This window comes from Nesoenas mayeri, assembly GCF_963082525.1.
Source record: "Nesoenas mayeri genome assembly, chromosome: 2".
Taxonomy (NCBI): domain Eukaryota; kingdom Metazoa; phylum Chordata; class Aves; order Columbiformes; family Columbidae; genus Nesoenas; species Nesoenas mayeri.
The window spans coordinates 26122044-26138966 of NC_137543.1; the positions used below are offsets into that span (position 1 = coordinate 26122044).

The window sequence follows — 16923 nt, forward strand, 5'->3', positions numbered from 1 at the left end:
AAAAGTATTTTTAATTCCCATTATGTGCTTTATTTATTTAGGGAGCCGCTTGCTGCTAATTGCTTCTGTAGTGCCATTACCTTTTATTTTTCTCTTTCTTGGGTAACATGTTCCCTAAAATGCCTGTTTTCCAGTCACAGTTCCCATTCCACCCTCTTTCTTTCGTGCTTGCAGTATCTGGTCTAACAACACACACCAGTTGTTCCGGTTCCTGTGTTGTGCTGCCTGGGCGTTTTTGTAATCCCATTCCAGTTGCTTCTCCCTGGCTGTCCGTTGTCCCTGGGCCAGATTAAGCATAGCCTTTGCATGAAGTGTCTCCTTCCAGATGACATCAGTGTTGTTCCCTACAGGAATGTACTAGGATGCTTTGGGGCACCATGACCTCTCAAGGCTCCTCCCATCACCTTGTTGCTGTATTTCTCTCCTCTGATATTCCTTCTGTTTCCTGCCTGTTGTCTGTCTGTCTAATTTCTAGTCCCTTTTCTAATATCAGTGTAACTCTATTCTTTTTGTACTAGTTCTGGTTTCCCACCACAAGTCCTTTTGTGCCAGTTTCTGTTTCAGGACATTTCTGAAACTACTTACACCTTCCTTTGTGCCAAAGAGCTGGTTGCAACACCACCCCCTGACCATGGTGAGAGACCTAAGTGCCCTCTTATTTATTTCCCCCATGTTCCTGAAGCTTCCTCCTCCCACCCATTGACCCCTTCCTCCCAGTTCATTTTGAACAAACTTGTGACTTTGCACATTTCACAGTCTCCAGGTTTTTCCTGTGAGTTCTGTTTCTCCCACCCTGCTTTATTCCTTTAAAGGAGGCTCTTTAATTCACCCCAATAGCACCTGCATCTCTTTTATCCTCCCCATGCAGACCTTCGGTCCATGCCAGATCTCCCACCTGTTATCGCTCTTTCCATCAATGCTCGTGTTTTATTTCAGAACATCAGTTTTTTACAACTGGAATGGGAGAATCAGCAGAGCTGTATCATTTTGTTGGAATGTGTTAATGGTTACCACCGTTTTTTTAAATCTAAGATAATTGCTGCTACTAACCAAATTCGGCTTTCTCCACTGTCATCAGTCAATAAATAACTCTCTACCCACACCCAAATTGTTCCCTGAAATCGTGCAACTAGTTGTGGCATTCAAACATTGCTGCTTTAACTTGCAGCAAAGAAATGCCACTGACTTGTAAGCTCGGCCATGTGCTCAAATTAATGACATTGCATTCAGAGCCACCTGAATTTGATCCTGCAAAGCTGATTCTCCTCACATCCAGAGCTGTAGCTGTTACCAGCAGGGAGGGATCCACTACAGATAAAACCATAGGGCTGGAATTCTCCCACTAGCTACTGAAGCTACTCACACTAGCTGACCTGGTTGCAATACTGTTCTAGGAGAGAAGCTGTCTGACTGGGACTGTGTTCCTCTGGCACAATGGTACGCATGATGATGCCCATGTTTGGAGCAGATCTGCAAAGCTACTCTCATATAGAAGTCTCCAAAGAGCCTGTAAGCGTAACCAAAATAAGACATGGCAGGTGTCACTAGCAGTTACAAGGCACTGTGCTGCTTTAGTGAAATACATATACACTCAAGTTTTGTCTCTCTACCTACAAAATTTATATTTAATTCTAGGAGTTCAGAACTGTTTATCCATCAGGGCGAGAGAGGGTCCCAGCTTGGGGCAAGAATGAGAGCAGGCAAACCTGCTAGCGTGGCCAAGGAGGCCCCTTAATTATGAAATTCTGAAATGTTTCTGTGGAAGGATTTTAAGTATTTTAACCACATCTGTTGAAACAGTATGACGGGGCAGTACCACATTTTCAGTGGATTTGGAAGCAATTCCAGCTGATGAGTCTCTCTGCACCTCTTCAGGTGTGCCAATAAAACTAGTTGTGGAACCACATGCCGTGGCCCAGCTCCCCAACACGTGGTGTGACGACACAAACTTCCTGAACTAGTTTCACCACTGAAAATGGATATATCGAACCACACCCTTGTTTAAACTGATGCAACATTTTCATGTGAAGTCCAACTTAGAGGTCTAAAGCTCCTGGTGCAGTGAAACTCCAGAGCACAGAGAGAGCAGCAAGCTTGCCTACCAAAACAAAAAAGTACTTGCCAATTCCTGGTGCACACACAAAACAGCTTATTTAGTTAAGAAGTTGTTCCAGAAACAAGACGCAGATAATAAGGTATAATTATGACTGTCAAGGAAAGCACAGGTACGTGGCTGAGGCTCCAGCGGGCAGTTCAAGACGTTACGCATCCTTTTCTAGACTTCCTCTAAAGGCACATGGCAGCGTTTTGCTGTTGCAGAGGTTGTACACAAACCTTGCGTAACCAAACACCGCTTGCATAAGATCAGCTCCACGGGATTCTCCCGGCCACGGGCTGGCTGTGGCTCCGTGGCGCCTCTGACCCGCACACAACTCTGTTGCAGGGCATCGGCTGGAGCTGCAGAAAGGCTGCAAGGGCTTGTTCTACGCGTACTTGAGAGAAGCGACAATCTCTTACATCTGAAAAGGGTTAGTTTTAAATACAGAAAGGCTGCAAAAGGAACTTCTCAAGCAGGACCGAGCTCAGCTGGCGCTGAGCTGGAGCTCAAGTGTGACACCCAGCAGCAGCCGGGCGGGGAGCAACCCGAGTGGCGCCCGGCCGCGGTCAGGGCGACGGACACCGAGCGGGGCCTGCGAGAGCGGGGGCAGCACCGCCGCCTGCACACGGGCTCGGCCTGCGGGAAACAGCGATCCCGCCGCTGCCTCCAGCGGGCAGCCTGCGGCGGCGACAGCGCCGCGACTGGCCCCGCACCCCTCCGTGCGGGCGAGGGGACAGCAGGCTGGACGCCGCCGCCCCGGCCCTGCCGCCCCTCGCAGCGCTGAGGGCGGCGGAGAAACGGCCGCAGCCCGCCTCCCCCCGCCCCGCGGCTGCCGCCGCCGGGTGCTGCAATGACCCGGAATCACTCGTGCTGGCGCCCGGAAGCGCTTCCCCCTCTCCCGAGCCAAGATGGCGGTGGATACCGCGACCGAGCTGCTGTTTTTAGACACGTTCAAGCACCAGAGCGCGGAGGTAACGCGGCGGGGGCGCCCGGGACCGCCGCCCCGCTCTTCTTCCCGCTGCTGCCGGCGTCCTCCTGCCCGCGCCGGGGCCTTCCCGGGCGGCGGCGGCGGCGGCTGGGGAGCGCGGAGCGGCGCTGGGCGGGCGAGGCTGGGTAGGCCCGGCAGCGGCTCTCGCCTCACCAGGGGCTGGGCAGGAGGGAGCAGCCCCTGGCCTGGTGCCTCTGGGCGGGGATCTGCCCCTTCTCCCCGCTTGGCTGAGGAGCCTTTCTGGGGCCGCAGAGCCGGGCCCCGCTGTCCTGGGCTGAGAGAGGGAACGGCCACGGGCAGGAGCCAGGATTTAGAGGAGAAGCTGGTGGGAAACTAAGGGGATAAAACTGGTTGGAGAGCTCCATAGGGAATGAAGTCAAGCAGAGGGCCATACCCATTCACTTGAGAAATACCGAATGCTTTGCATGAGAAGGGTGGCATTTCTGGCCGTGTGAGACTGTAGAATGTTCCGTTAGGTTTATGCAGTGTGTGTGCATCCAGAGCAAAAGGAACATTTCCAGCCTACTTTAGCAGTGGGAGTTCATACAAATGTTCTCCTTCGATGCTGTTGGGATCCTGAGCATCCTTGCAGCAGGTTTGCCCAGGGCTCTGTGTTCTTCAGGGTACAAAGGGACCATGAGGTGGAAAGCAAAGTGTAGTGTCACCTGAGAAGGATGGATGGGTGTTAGGAAAGGAAAATGAAGTATTTTGAGCTGATGTTGCAATTAAAAATAAACAGGAAGCTATTATGCAGTTCTTTCTAGCTGTCAGGATCAAAGAGATCCACGTGTCTTTTAAATTCTACTATTTAAGACAGTATTTGGCAGGAGATGCGGTTCCCCTGTGTAGGAAACCAGCCACTTCTCTTCCCCGTTACCTGCCCCCCCCCGGACAGTGTGTTCTCTGATTGAATGTTTTTAATTGTGTATAATGTTTTCTGGCACTTTCATTCTTGCCAGTGACATTTTCCAAACCTGAACCATACTGAATTTTTATTAAAGAAAAAATAGTATTTTACATGCTGTAGAAAAGCCTTCTATATGTTATACTAATTTTTCAGCTGAATTGATTTTGAGTCTTGCCTTGGAACTTGGATTTCTTGAAAAGTACTGCTGAGTTTTCTAAGAAAGTTATTTGACTTAACTATGCAGTTTAATGTGTTGAGCAGTTACGTAGTTGTTTGGATCGTTGTGCTGTTTTGTTTTTGTTTATTTTTTTTTCTTTTTAATGTTTTGGAGGGAAACTGGACTGGATTCACTTGCCGTCCTGATGGCGTTGGTGTGTCGCTGTCAGGGCATAATCCCATATAATTTAAGCAGGAATTTGTCTGTCTTTAGGTAGTGCTGCTGGGGACGCAGCCTCCTCAGTAGCAGCCCTTCCTCCAGAAATCCGAGCCTCCATGTGACACGTACACCTTTTTTAAAGGCAAAGCAAAGAGTTGCCAGAGCCCTCCCTCCTCGCAGGCCACAGTCACCCTGTTCCTGTTAATAAAGCCACCATCCCTGTCACAGCAGGGTCCTTTTGTTCTGCTGTCCTCCTTGTAATACTTCAGCCCTTGGGCTGAGCCGTTGTGTTTGTTTGCTAAGAAATGTTATTGTTATTAAATAACAGTAATATGTGCCTCACAACACACACTTAAATATTATTTTAAAAACTTGTGGCTATTTATTTGTTCATTAGTTTTCTGAAAATCTTAGTACTTTCTTGCCTTATGCTGGTAATTTTGGGGTTTCTCTTCCTTTCTGATTGTGTTGGAAGTTATATGACTTTTGGCTGCAGATAATTTTTTTTTACATTTTCTTTTTTGAGTTCTGTTGGTAGGTAGATAGACACTTGTATCAATAGTGTGTTGGTTTTTTTTCTTGCTAGTGCAGTCTTTGCTAATCCAATTTGCTAATTGGAAACATTTAATGAGAAATCTGATTCAGAGCTGCGGTTCAAGAAAGTCTTGATATGCTTACAGTTGGACATATAGTTGATCTGTGTTTACTGTTTTGAAAGTGTATATATGATAGAGGTGATGTATAAATGCAATAAGAACTAATATAGTAAATTTAGTGAGAGGAGACTTTCAGCATTAATTTGGTGGCTGCTACATGGGAAGTCACTGTGATGTTATGATTACTTCCTATTTTGCTCAAACGTCTTTTGGGAGTGCTGAAGCATAACATGTCTTTATACTTGCTATTTCTGTGTGGTAAACAGAAATGTTATTTTCAAAAGGTTTTCAGATGTTGTTGCAAAATTGGAGAAGTAAGTGTGGTACAGAATTTTTGTACAGGTCTAGTAAAACAGATTTTTGGTAACATTATTTCTAATATTACACTTGAAATAGAACATTTGCTAATGTTTAAGGTTAAAACACACATTTTCTTTATTTAATTGTAATATTGATATGTTTTATAAAAGGGAACCATATACTCGGTCTTTTTTAATATTTACGTTCCAGTTTTTACCTTTACTAACGTACTTTCTGTTAGAAATAAAGTGTTACTGTTTAAAAGATAAAGGGAACCGATCATGTAAATAAACCACTAACACTTTCTATAAAAAATAATGTTAATTATATTAAAAGTGCCAGAAGATTATAAAAATAAACATTTTCTGTTTAACAGTGTTTAGCATTTTGTAGTTATTAAGATTGCAACCTTAATTTGGTTAATAAAGAACACGAGTACGTTATGTTGTTTGCATTTTCATTTCTTAGAACTTCTTTATTCTTTGTTTTGTAGCAAAGTACCAATGTAGATGTAGTTCGTTTTCCATGCGTGGTTTACATAAATGAAGTGCGTGTGATTCCTCCCGGAGTGAGAGCTCATACAAGTTTGCCTGACAATAGAGCTTATGGGTAAGTGCGAGATAGTAGGTATCTTATTCAGGCACACCACCTTCTTATTTTTTCTTGAACTTTTATATCTCAGCAGAACTTCCTGTATAAAAAGGTAAAATGCATGTATGTGTGTGCTGAACTTGTAATTATTTTGGGGAATTATTTAAACAGTATAATTTAAAGGTGGGTTTTTTTTTTTCATCTCGTTAGTCCTACTGATAAGGAACTTGACAGATCTAATTTTTACTTATGTTCTGTTTCCAGAGAGACATCCCCACATACGTTTCAACTGGATTTGTTTTTCAACAATGTCAGCAAGCCAAGTGCCCCTGTTTTTGATAGGCTGGGGAGGTAGGTACTTTCAAGATTAGTACGTGACTACATTATCTACATTTTTTTCCTGAGAATTTTTTAGTGCAGAAAATACACAATAGAAAATCTGTGTCTCCCATGATTTTCATGTTTTGTCTGGCTTTTGCTAGTTTGTGTTTTTGCCCTTTTCCTCCAATCAATGTGGGAGTACAGAGGTTCATGCTTTAAAGAAGAAAATATTGTTATTTTTTTTAAATGAAAAGTATTTTTAGAAATAAGTGATTGTGCACTCTTGTTTTTGAGAGCATTTATTTGTTCAGTCTTTTGTTATTGATTTATGTGTTTAGTGCTGCTGTGTTTTATTTCTGTAAACATGCTTTATATTAATGGAAAAATAACTTTGTATATTTTATTTAACAGCCTTGAATATGATGAAAACACTTCAATTATTTTCAGACCCAATGCAAAGGTAATGCGATGTGATTTAAACTTCCTTTTCTACATGTCTGTCATTTAGGTATAAATATGGTTGTGTGTGATACGTCAGCTGTGTGTAAAGCATTTATTGTTTAAGATCTTATTCTAAAACCTGCTGGTCTTTCAGGTACTGATCACTTTAGAGTCTGCATCTATAATGGCATGAGCTGTAGATTTGATGGCTTGACCATTCCCGTGGAGCTTTGCAACAGAGCTATCCACTGCATATGAGCAAAAATGAATCAGAGTGTTGTGGCTGCAGCCCACAGCTAAGCACATCATTTTCAGTTCTGTTTGGATTTACTTCATTCAGATTGTGTTTGTGTGACCCACAGTAACGTTTTTTTCATTAATAGGTTCTAGTGGATTAGGCAATATATTGCAAAGACTTGAATGCTTTCAGAGAAAGATTATTTATTTGTTATAATGATTGAAAACTTTTCACAGTTTTCAAAATGTAGGGCAAAGAGATACTTCAATGGTTGGTTTTCCTTTCTTGTTTTCATGAAGATACTGATATAGTGATATTAAAATCAAATAGCTTTTCTGAAGTTGTCTTGTGTTGTTTTTAAGTCCTTTTTCTGTTTTTAAAAAAACAGGTCAACACGGATGGATTGGTCCTAAGAGGGTGGTATAACTGTCTGACTTTGGCAATATATGGCTCAGTTGACAGGGTGATAAGCCACGAGAGAGAGTCACCTCCTCCACCCCCACCTCCACCACCACCTCCCCAGCAACAGCCTGGTTTGAAAAGAAACCCAAAACATGGTAAGGCTTGTGAGAAGATACGTATTTTTTTTTTTTTAATCAACATTATAGTATCCCATCTTAACAAAAAAACCATATATTTCACATTTGATATTTCAGTGGCTTTATTTTTCTAGCTTTATGTCTTTGTCATTTAGTTTTGTATTTTGTTTTAGATTTATATTGAACGGTTTTAAGTAGATACTTTTCTAGTGCTTTTTCAAGAGTGGATTAGTTCTGTAGGTATTAAAATGGCCATGAATAGAATCCATGAGTCACTTTTTGCTTCAGTCTTGCTTTTAGATTTAAAATTACAACTGTCTTGTTCAGGGCACAGCTATTGAGCTGCATAATTTGAATACTCTGTGTAGTAAAAAATGGTTGGAAACTGTAAAAACTGTCAACTGAGATGTAAATTAAAAAAACAGCTCCGATATTATTGTTAGACTTATAATATTGCTAGTGCCAAAGTCAGAAATAGCAATTACCCATGTTAATTTATTAACAGTATTGATTTTTTTATATAATACTGTATTAAAGTTTGCTTATTGATGTAGTTCTTGTTTACATCAAAAGTGACTTCAGAAAACTGCCTCATGTACTGCAGAGGCAGAATACAGATTAAATAACAGCTGGAAAATGAAGATGTTTCCTAGTCAGAAGTAGCACTGAAAAATTAAAATTTCCTGCTTCTATTCCTGTGATTCCACTAAATACAAGTTTTTATTTTCGCAATAAATATAGTTGATGGAGAGAAAGAAGACCAGTTCAATGGCAGCCCTCCAAGACCACAACCTAGGGGACCAAGGACACCTCCAGGCCCTCCTCCTCCTGATGATGATGAGGATGAACCTATGCCAGTGTCAGGTAGAATGAGAACAGGTGGTTTTATCTGCAGCACATCACTGCTTAGTGGAGGCAGAATTCTGTGTTCCTGCCTGGTGTGAGGTTTTCTGTCTGCTGTTGCTCTTGCTGGACAGATTCAGTTTTAGGAAAGGGATTTGAAAGAAAATCTGTTTCCTATGTTAAATGGTATCAATTTAAAAGTTAGTAGATTTGAAAATATCAGCTGTTGACCAATACACTTCTTGAACATGCTGCTCATATTTTATATAAATTTTCTATTGAATTTGCTATTCATTGTCTTTCTCCTCCATCTTTCTGCAGCATCTGCTGCGTTCTGTGGTCTCCTTATGGGAGAACTCTACATATTTCTTTGTAGTCTTACTGAACTAAGTGATTGTTGCTAGTGTTCAGTCAGATCGCCTGAAGATTTTCTTCAAGATGCTTTTTATTGTATCTCCTCTATGTGTAATGCAAAATTCTAAAACATATTCTTGAGCATTGGATATCAGCGAAGTACTCTTATTTCTTAAACTGTGTATATTTGTAGTGGTTGGGGAAAAAGAAGATGATGTGGACCATAGGGAGGACTACTTTGAGCCCATTTCTCCTGATCGAACATCTGTTCATCAAGAAAGCCAGTATTCTGATGATGGAGAAGTGGAGGAAGATCAACCAGAAGAAGGAGAAGATGAAGATGATGTAGATGTTGAGGAGGAGGAGGATGAGGATGATGATGATGAGCAAACAGTAGACAGTATTGCTGATGACGAAGAGGATGAGGACGAGGAAGATGAAGATGAAGAAGAGGGTGAAGAGGAGGAAGAAGGCGAAGGTAAGTTGTGAAAAGTTAAGAAAAAAAATCAGGTTTATGAAATTTTGATGGCAGTACCATTATCATGACTAAGTGTGAGGAGAGTTGGATGCTGTGGTCATCTCACCATTCCAGCTTTATTTATAATGCTGACATCTCTTGAGAACAGTATTTTGCCATGGAATATTTATTCATTTATTCCTGTATAGTAAATCTTCCTGTTAATTTGTGTAAACAGAGGAAAATAGATACAGCTTTTATAGGTGAGAATGAACATTTGATTGTGTTGTCTTTTTTGTTTAAAAATGTAGGAAAGTGGTGAAAGAAATTATTCGATAAAAAACTTTACTTGATTTTTAATTAAGAAATAATGTCAGTAGCCATCTTCTTGCATTACGTGAAGTTCCCACCCATGCTTGTGCAAAAGAAGTTTTATGATACATGCAATCATAGGAAGAGAACTGGACAGTATTCTTGTAGTAAAGTATACCCTAGTTAAACTTGTTGCTTTATACATTCTTTTAAATGTCTCTGTTATTACATTAAAAAAAAATCTGTCAACTGAGGCTTTCACTTATATCTGGAGAGAGAAAGCTTTCTGTTTATTACTGTATGATTGTTCTATAACCAGTAATATTTGCATTAAATAAATTATTACTTTTTATTTTGAGCAGATTCTCAGCAGTTACAGGCCTGGTTTATCCGTAATATATTTTATTTCATAACTGAATCTTTTTTGTTTTAGGCGATGATGGATATGAGCAGATTTCAAGTGATGAAGATGGAATTGCTGATCTGGAACGTGAAACATTTAAGTATCCAAGCTTTGATATTGAATATACTCCTGAGGATCTGGCATCTGTGCCTCCTGTGACATATGAACCTTTTGAAAGGGAGCTTGGACCTCTTTTATACTTTAGCTGCCCTTACAAGACTGTATTTGAAAATGAAGTTGGTAAAATAAAGGACCAAGACCCAGAAAAAGAAAATTCAGGGGCAGTCGAAGCCTCAGTTAAATTAACTGAACTGTTGGAATTGTATCAGGAGGAAAGGGGTGCAAAGTGGGTCACTGCATTAGAAGAAGTACCGAGTTTAATAGTAAAAGGATTGAGCTACCTGCAGGTGAAAGACACAAAGCAAGACTACATTACCCAGCTGGTGGATTGGACCCTGCAAGCTTTGAACCTTCAGGTAGCTCTCAAACAGCCCATAGCTTTGAATGTCCGACAACTCAAAGCTGGGACAAAATTGGTATCGTCTTTAGGAGAATGTGGGACTCAAGGAATAACAGCACTCTTGCAGGCAGGAGTTATTAATGTGTTATTTGAACTGTTGTTTGCAGATCATGTATCATCCTCCCTTAAACTTAATGCTTTTAAAGCTTTGGATAGTGTTATTAGTATGACTGAGGGAATGGAGATGTTCCTAAAAGGTGGTGTAGATGTACATGAAAAAAGTGGTTATCAGAAACTCCTGGAACTCATACTGTTAGATCAGACTGTGAGAGTAGTTACTGCTGGTTCTGCAATTCTGCAGAAATGTCACTTCTATGAGATTCTGTCAGATATTAAAAAGGTGGTTGATCAGTTAGCAGAGAACACTCCTTCTCTTCCTAATCACTCGGAGCCAGAGCAGGACCAGGACTTGGGAGCACTTGAAAGGACCAACCAAGAGTATGAGAATGATGTGGAGGCTCCTATGGACATGGATCATCTTTTGGAATCTTCTAATATAAGTGAAGGAGAGATGGAAAAACTTGTTAGTCTTCTTGAAGAAATCTTCCATTTGATGGAAACTGCTCCTCATACAATGATTCAGCCACCTGTGAAATCATTCCCAACCATGGCGCGCATTACAGGCCCTCCAGAAAGGGATGACCCTTACCCTGTCCTGTTCAGGTATGGCAGTTACAAGTTCACTGTATAGAGTGTATTTTCCCCAGCTTGTAACAGATTTTTTTTTTTTTAAGGATGACCTTGCTGACTAACACTTTTCTAGATGTTTCACTTTGTATTTTATTGGAGGACTCTGGATTGTGCTTTTAAAGTCTGAGAGAGTCTGATAGTTAATGTACATGTTATTTTGTTGGCTTTCCATCAACCTACCTTGCATATAACAAGAATCACAGAATGTTAGGGATTGGAAGGGACCTTGAAAGATCATCTAGTCCAATCCCCCTGCCAGAGCAGGAGCACCTAGATGAGGTTACACAGGAAGGTGTCCAGGCGGGTTTTGAATGTCTCCAAAGAAGGAGACTCCCCAACCTCCCTGGGCAGCCTGTTCCAGTGTTCTGGCACCCTCACTGTGAAGAAGTTTCTTCTCATATTTAAGTGGAACCTTTTGTGTTCAGTTTGTACCCATTGACCCTTGTCCTATCATTGATTGTCACCAAGAAGAGCCTGGCTTCATCCTCGTGACACTCACCCTTTATATATTTATAAACATTAATGGGATCACCCCTCAGTCTCCTCCAAACTAAAGAGACCCTCTTGTTATTACAGGCAGTGCTAGCACTTCAGTTGCATTCACAGATCCCAGTCAGTTGTGGTGGTGCTGTACAAGTACATATCTGAAAATCGTTGTAGATGGAGAGAGTTTTCTCGTTGTCTTGGAACATGCCTGTGCATGTGGATCTAACAAGTCTGGATACCTCTGTGTGCATGCTGAGCTGGTGAGATGTGAGCCAGCCCTGCTCAGAAGTGGTGCAGTTGTGTCCGTTTGGGTCACTCCTGCGTGGCGCAGGTGTCGTTGAGGTCTCCCTGCCTTCAGCCATTTAAAGGATCCCATGGGTTATTTCTGTTAGCAAGTTTCTGTCTAAAAAGCCTTTCTCTAAATGCTAACAGTTTTCCTTGATAGTAGTGGTGTAGGTCATGGCTGATTATAAGTATCTAAATTCAGAGTCTTCAAATCACCTCTTACGTATGCTGTAATGGTTGATGTCTCACCACATTTAAAACATTTAGTGCAGTGTTGATGATTCAGATACAGCAAATTTAATAAAATATAAACTGTTTGTTTGTAGATAATGTGAGGTTTTTTGGGTTATTTTTGGAGATCAGAACTTTATATTTAGGTGTTTCTTGTAAATCTTACAGCAATTATGTTCCATAAGATTAAAATTTTGTGCTACTTTACAATTAGTTATTATTTCTCATAGTCTGTAGAGCATTAAGTACTGAAGCTAGGAGGCATGTGATTTTATATAATGTTATTATGCAGTGTTGACAGATGATTGTAATATTACTGATTATTTTCCTGTTTTTTATTTTTCAGATATCTTCATAGTCACCATTTCTTAGAATGCATTACTTTGCTACTGTCTATGCCAGTGACAGGTGCACATCCAGGTGTGCTTCAAGCTATACGAGACATACTGCGTTTTCTGGCACAGTCACAGAAGGGTCTTCTTTTCTTTATTTCTGAGTATGAAGCAACAAACTTGTTGATTAGAGCACTTTGCCAATTTTCTGATCCAGATCAGGAGGAAGGTCTCCAGTCAGATGGTGCCAATGAAGATACTTTTGCTCTTTGGCTCCTACATTCAACACAGACGTTGCAGTGCATTTCAGAACTGTTTTGCCACTTTCAGCGGTGCACAGCCAGTGAGGAGACCGACCATTCGGATCTGCTGGGAACACTTCACAACCTTTACTTGATTACCTTTAACCCTGTGGGAAGATCTGCTGTGGCTCATGTATTCAGTCTGGAGAAAAATCTCCAGTGTCTTATTACTTTAATGGAGTACTATTCCAAAGAAGCTTTAGGGTAATTTAAGCATATACTTATATTCTTTAGGTTTTTACATTTAAAAAGTATTGTACCTTTTATGAATTAGTAAATTTAAAATATTTTTTCTTTTGGATCACAATTGTTTTGTTTAAAAAAAGACAGAAAACTTTTAAATAGAAGAATGTAATATAAAATCAGGCTTCTCATTTGTGATCAAGCACTTAAAGCCCAGGATCTGTGTAGGTCATCCACAAAGGTGTTGTGATACAGGTCAGACTTTTGACTGTGTGAAAAACAATCAGTAAGTAGGCAGTTTTCATTCAAGCATAAAACTTGACTGAAATGAGCAAAAGATTTGAGTGGGGAAATGACAATGGACACTTTCCTGGTGCGGGACTCTTTCAGTTCTGTAACTTCTTAGAACTGTTAAAAACAGTCATTGTTTTCTCTGAACAGGCTCTCTTACTATTTTAGGGAACAGTGTTTTTAAAGCAAGACAAAGTTTTGGAAAAATTTATTTGCTACTTGACTCCAGTCACTGCTTTCAACTCTCATTTTTATTGGATACTGAAATAAATCTGAAGTAAATGTAAACGAAAGCTTTCAATTTATTAAAAAAAAAGGATAACTTTTTTTGTTGTTGATAATTATATGAGGCAAGCCTTGGTGAAGGTAAAAGTTCTGTAGGTGGATTTTTAGGGGTCAGAGAATGAAAATCTAATGAATATCCAGTTGCACTATTTGAGATCTAAAGCAAATCCTTCTTGTTTCAGAGACTCAAAGTCTAAGAAGTCAGTTGCTTATAATTATGCCTGCATCCTTGTTTTGCTCGTGGTTCAGTCTTCCAGTGATGTCCAAATGCTGGAACAGCACTCAGCGCCTTTGCTGAAGCTTTGTAAGGCAGACGAAAATAACACCAAATTGCAAGGTACAGTATGTGTCATTATCAACTGAATTGTTTAAACGTATAGAATAAACCTTTTATATGTGGGTGATTGATGCTTCACAATCATCTGGTTTGGATAATGTATAGAATGAAATTCCTTTTCCAGCTGCATCTGATTAGTTGAGTCACTGAGATAATGTGTAATTTTTTTTCTGCTAATGAGAGTTAAAAAGTAAATTCTTTAAATTATTTTTCAAGTAATGTTAACTACCATGAATTTTGGATAATTACAGGAGGTTTGAAATTATTTCTGTGTTGAAAATAAGAGAGCAGATTTTAGTAAAAATGAACTAACTAGTCAGTGAGCTGACTGTTTATTTTTGTTGTTTCCTTTAGTGATGTAACCTTATGGGATCTACATATACTAATAAGTAATCCTGGGACTGTTTTTTTGCACCTAGGCCAACTGGCATGGAATAGTCCATGCTACCATGTTAATAAATCTTTTGACCTCCAAATTGTGTCTCGGGGTGTTCCCTGTGTTGTGTTGTCTCACAGATCAAGCCCAGGTCATTTGGAAAAAGCCTGCTGGGGACTGCTCTGGCACCTGAGCACTGAAGCTCTGATGTGCATAGTTGTGCTCTCCACTGCTTAACTGACTCATGTAGACATACCAGTTATTTCTTCCAAGACTTAAATGCAGTGAAAGAAAACAGAATTCTTCAAAATTTTCGTTTAATTCCCCCCTCTGCTATGGTTTTTTATCTTCTCACCTGATCATCAGACAGTTTCATGAGAAATGGGACTAGTTTATTAAACCAAATCATGAAATTAGTCAGAGAATAATTGTAAGTTCACATCCAATCAACAACCTTCAAACCTTCATATTCTTTTAAATATTTTCAGGAACAATAGGTTTTAAAACTTTAAATCTGTTGTCCCCAAAAGTGGGGACTTTAAAGTTATTCTGGACTAAGAGAGACACTGTTAATCTAGAAGGATTTCCAGAGGGAATGTGTATTACTGGTGCAGAGATTGCCTATGTTTATGTATTTATTAGGAATTTTATATTCAGTTTGTAATAACCTGTTATGTACATTAAGGGGAATGTGCTTTGGTTCTTACTCTTGGTGGCCTTTTCTGTAGCTGACAATGGGGACATATCGTGTCTTTTTAAAAATGTTTAATTACAAAGGATAACTTGAGAATTATTCGAGTGTTCAGGTTGACTTGAGCGAAATTTTGTCTGTGTGCATGAGCTGTATTGCCTGTTTGGAAGTTTTATTTTTGCTGGTGCTTTTTATCTGGATACAGCTGCAACATATGCCTTACAAATTTTACACTTAGGCTTAGTATCTGTTGAGTACATTAAGTATATTTTTATTGCAAAAAGTTTTATATTCATAAATGCACCAACATGTTACTTGATTAACTCTTTTTTTTTCCCTCAGAGCTCAGCAAGTGGCTTGAACCTTTGAAAAATCTTAGATTTGAAATAAATTGTATTCCAAATCTCATTGAATATATCAAACAGGTTAGTAAAATACAGATAGATGCTTTTAGTTGTGCTGTGTAAGCTTAGGCCTTTTTCTAGTTTGATATTTTATCTTAGGTATGTACTAATAGATGATGTTTGAAAGTATGTACTATTACCCAAAGTAGATGTTTTTATTAAAGCTTATGATCTAGGCTAGTTCTTGCTGTTAGTTATTTTTATTGAAACAAAATCTAAGGTAACTACATGATGGAAAGATCCAACTATTTAAATATTTTTTTCTTGCCATAAAACCACAATGCAAATGTTGACCTTTGTTTTTTTTGCTTCTGCCGTGTTTGTGACTGCTTTCCAAAAGGTAGAATATTTGAACTTAAATTTTGCATAATACATACAATAACTAAATACAGTACTTGAACACTAAGCTAGTGCTATACTTGTTGTGAAGTACTGCCTTGTAATATGGGTTCTTTATGTTTTTTTTTTCCTCTCCCCGCAAAGAACATTGACAGTTTGATGACCCCAGATGGAGTTGGTCTTCCTACTGCACTTCGTGTTCTTTGTCATGTTGCATGTCCACCACCACTGGTACAAGGTACGCTTGATATGTTTGTATTGCTTGACACAGAAATATTTGTTTTCTGAGTCTTCTACTTGAACATGTCTAACTAGATTTCCCAGGAGAAATGAGACATTTAGAAATGTTATTTGTTTTCTATACAGGTCAACAGAAAGACCTTAAATGGAATCTCGCAGTTATTCAGCTCTTTTCTTCTGAGGGAATGGACACTTTCATCAGGGTATTGCAGAAGCTGAACAGCGTCCTTATTCAGCCTTGGCGACTCCATGTCAACATGGGCACCACACTTCACAGAGTTACTACCGTTTCTATGGCTCGCTGTACTCTTACTCTCCTCAAAACAATGCTGACAGAACTCCTGAGGGGTGGATCTTTCGAATTCAAAGACATGCGCGTTCCATCGGCACTTGTTTCTTTACACATGCTCCTGTGTTCTATCCCCCTCTCAGGACGCTTAGATAGCGATGAACAGAAAATTCAGAACGACATTGTTGATATCTTACTGACTTTTACACAAGGTGTTAATGAAAAACTTACCATTTCAGAAGAAACTTTGGCAAACAATACATGGTCTTTAATGCTGAAGGAAGTTCTCTCTTCAATTTTAAGAATTCCTGAAGGCTTTTTTTCTGGACTTATACTGCTTTCAGAATTGTTGCCTCTTCCACTGCCCATGCAGACGACTCAGGTATAATTTAAATTTATTTAGTTTTTAAAGAATTTGAATTATGTATAAGCTGTAGACCATTTTCGTAGTTGTGGAAGAAAACAGGTATGTGGAAAAGATGAATTAAAGCTTCTGCAAAGCATTTGTGTTCATATAGATTCTTTGAAGATATACCTTTTTCATTAGAAACAAAATTGTTCTTCTTTGGAGCATGTTTTTAAATTAGTGGTTGTATGTTGTTCTTTTGTTCCTTGTAAAATTATCTAGACTCCCATTCTGTTACTTAAATGATTGACTGTGAAGCCTTTGGAGTTAACCCCGAATGCCAAACTCTTGATATATTAAGGCTTTCCTTTCTTTTGGCATGGATCTTGAATTTGTGATCTTTGATAAGTAAGCATAAAAGGCGTGTGACAACCCATGGTTCTGAAGCTGGAATCGTGCCCTGTCATTTGGT

The 16923-nt window shown here is 39.8% G+C and overlaps 1 protein-coding gene across 2 annotated transcripts in view; it reads left to right on the plus strand.

Annotated features, from left to right (window-relative positions):
• Window positions 1–2986: 2986 nt before the first annotated feature.
• The window catches only part of VIRMA (vir like m6A methyltransferase associated), a 28169-nt gene continuing 14232 nt past the window's right edge, over window positions 2987–16923 (plus strand). For both annotated transcript variants that reach the window (XR_013921915.1, XM_080340763.1), the window contains exons 1-13: window positions 2987–3069; window positions 5819–5934; window positions 6181–6267; window positions 6649–6697; window positions 7305–7473; window positions 8197–8319; window positions 8846–9130; window positions 9855–11007; window positions 12383–12874; window positions 13612–13766; window positions 15176–15258; window positions 15721–15814; window positions 15943–16487. Coding sequence is in view for 1 of the 2 variants with exons in the window: in XM_080340763.1 (XP_080196889.1) it covers window positions 3007–3069; window positions 5819–5934; window positions 6181–6267; window positions 6649–6697; window positions 7305–7473; window positions 8197–8319; window positions 8846–9130; window positions 9855–11007; window positions 12383–12874; window positions 13612–13766; window positions 15176–15258; window positions 15721–15814; window positions 15943–16487 (3414 nt within the window). In the remaining variant the exon portion in view is untranslated. The remainder of the gene's footprint in view (window positions 3070–5818; window positions 5935–6180; window positions 6268–6648; window positions 6698–7304; window positions 7474–8196; window positions 8320–8845; window positions 9131–9854; window positions 11008–12382; window positions 12875–13611; window positions 13767–15175; window positions 15259–15720; window positions 15815–15942; window positions 16488–16923) is intronic.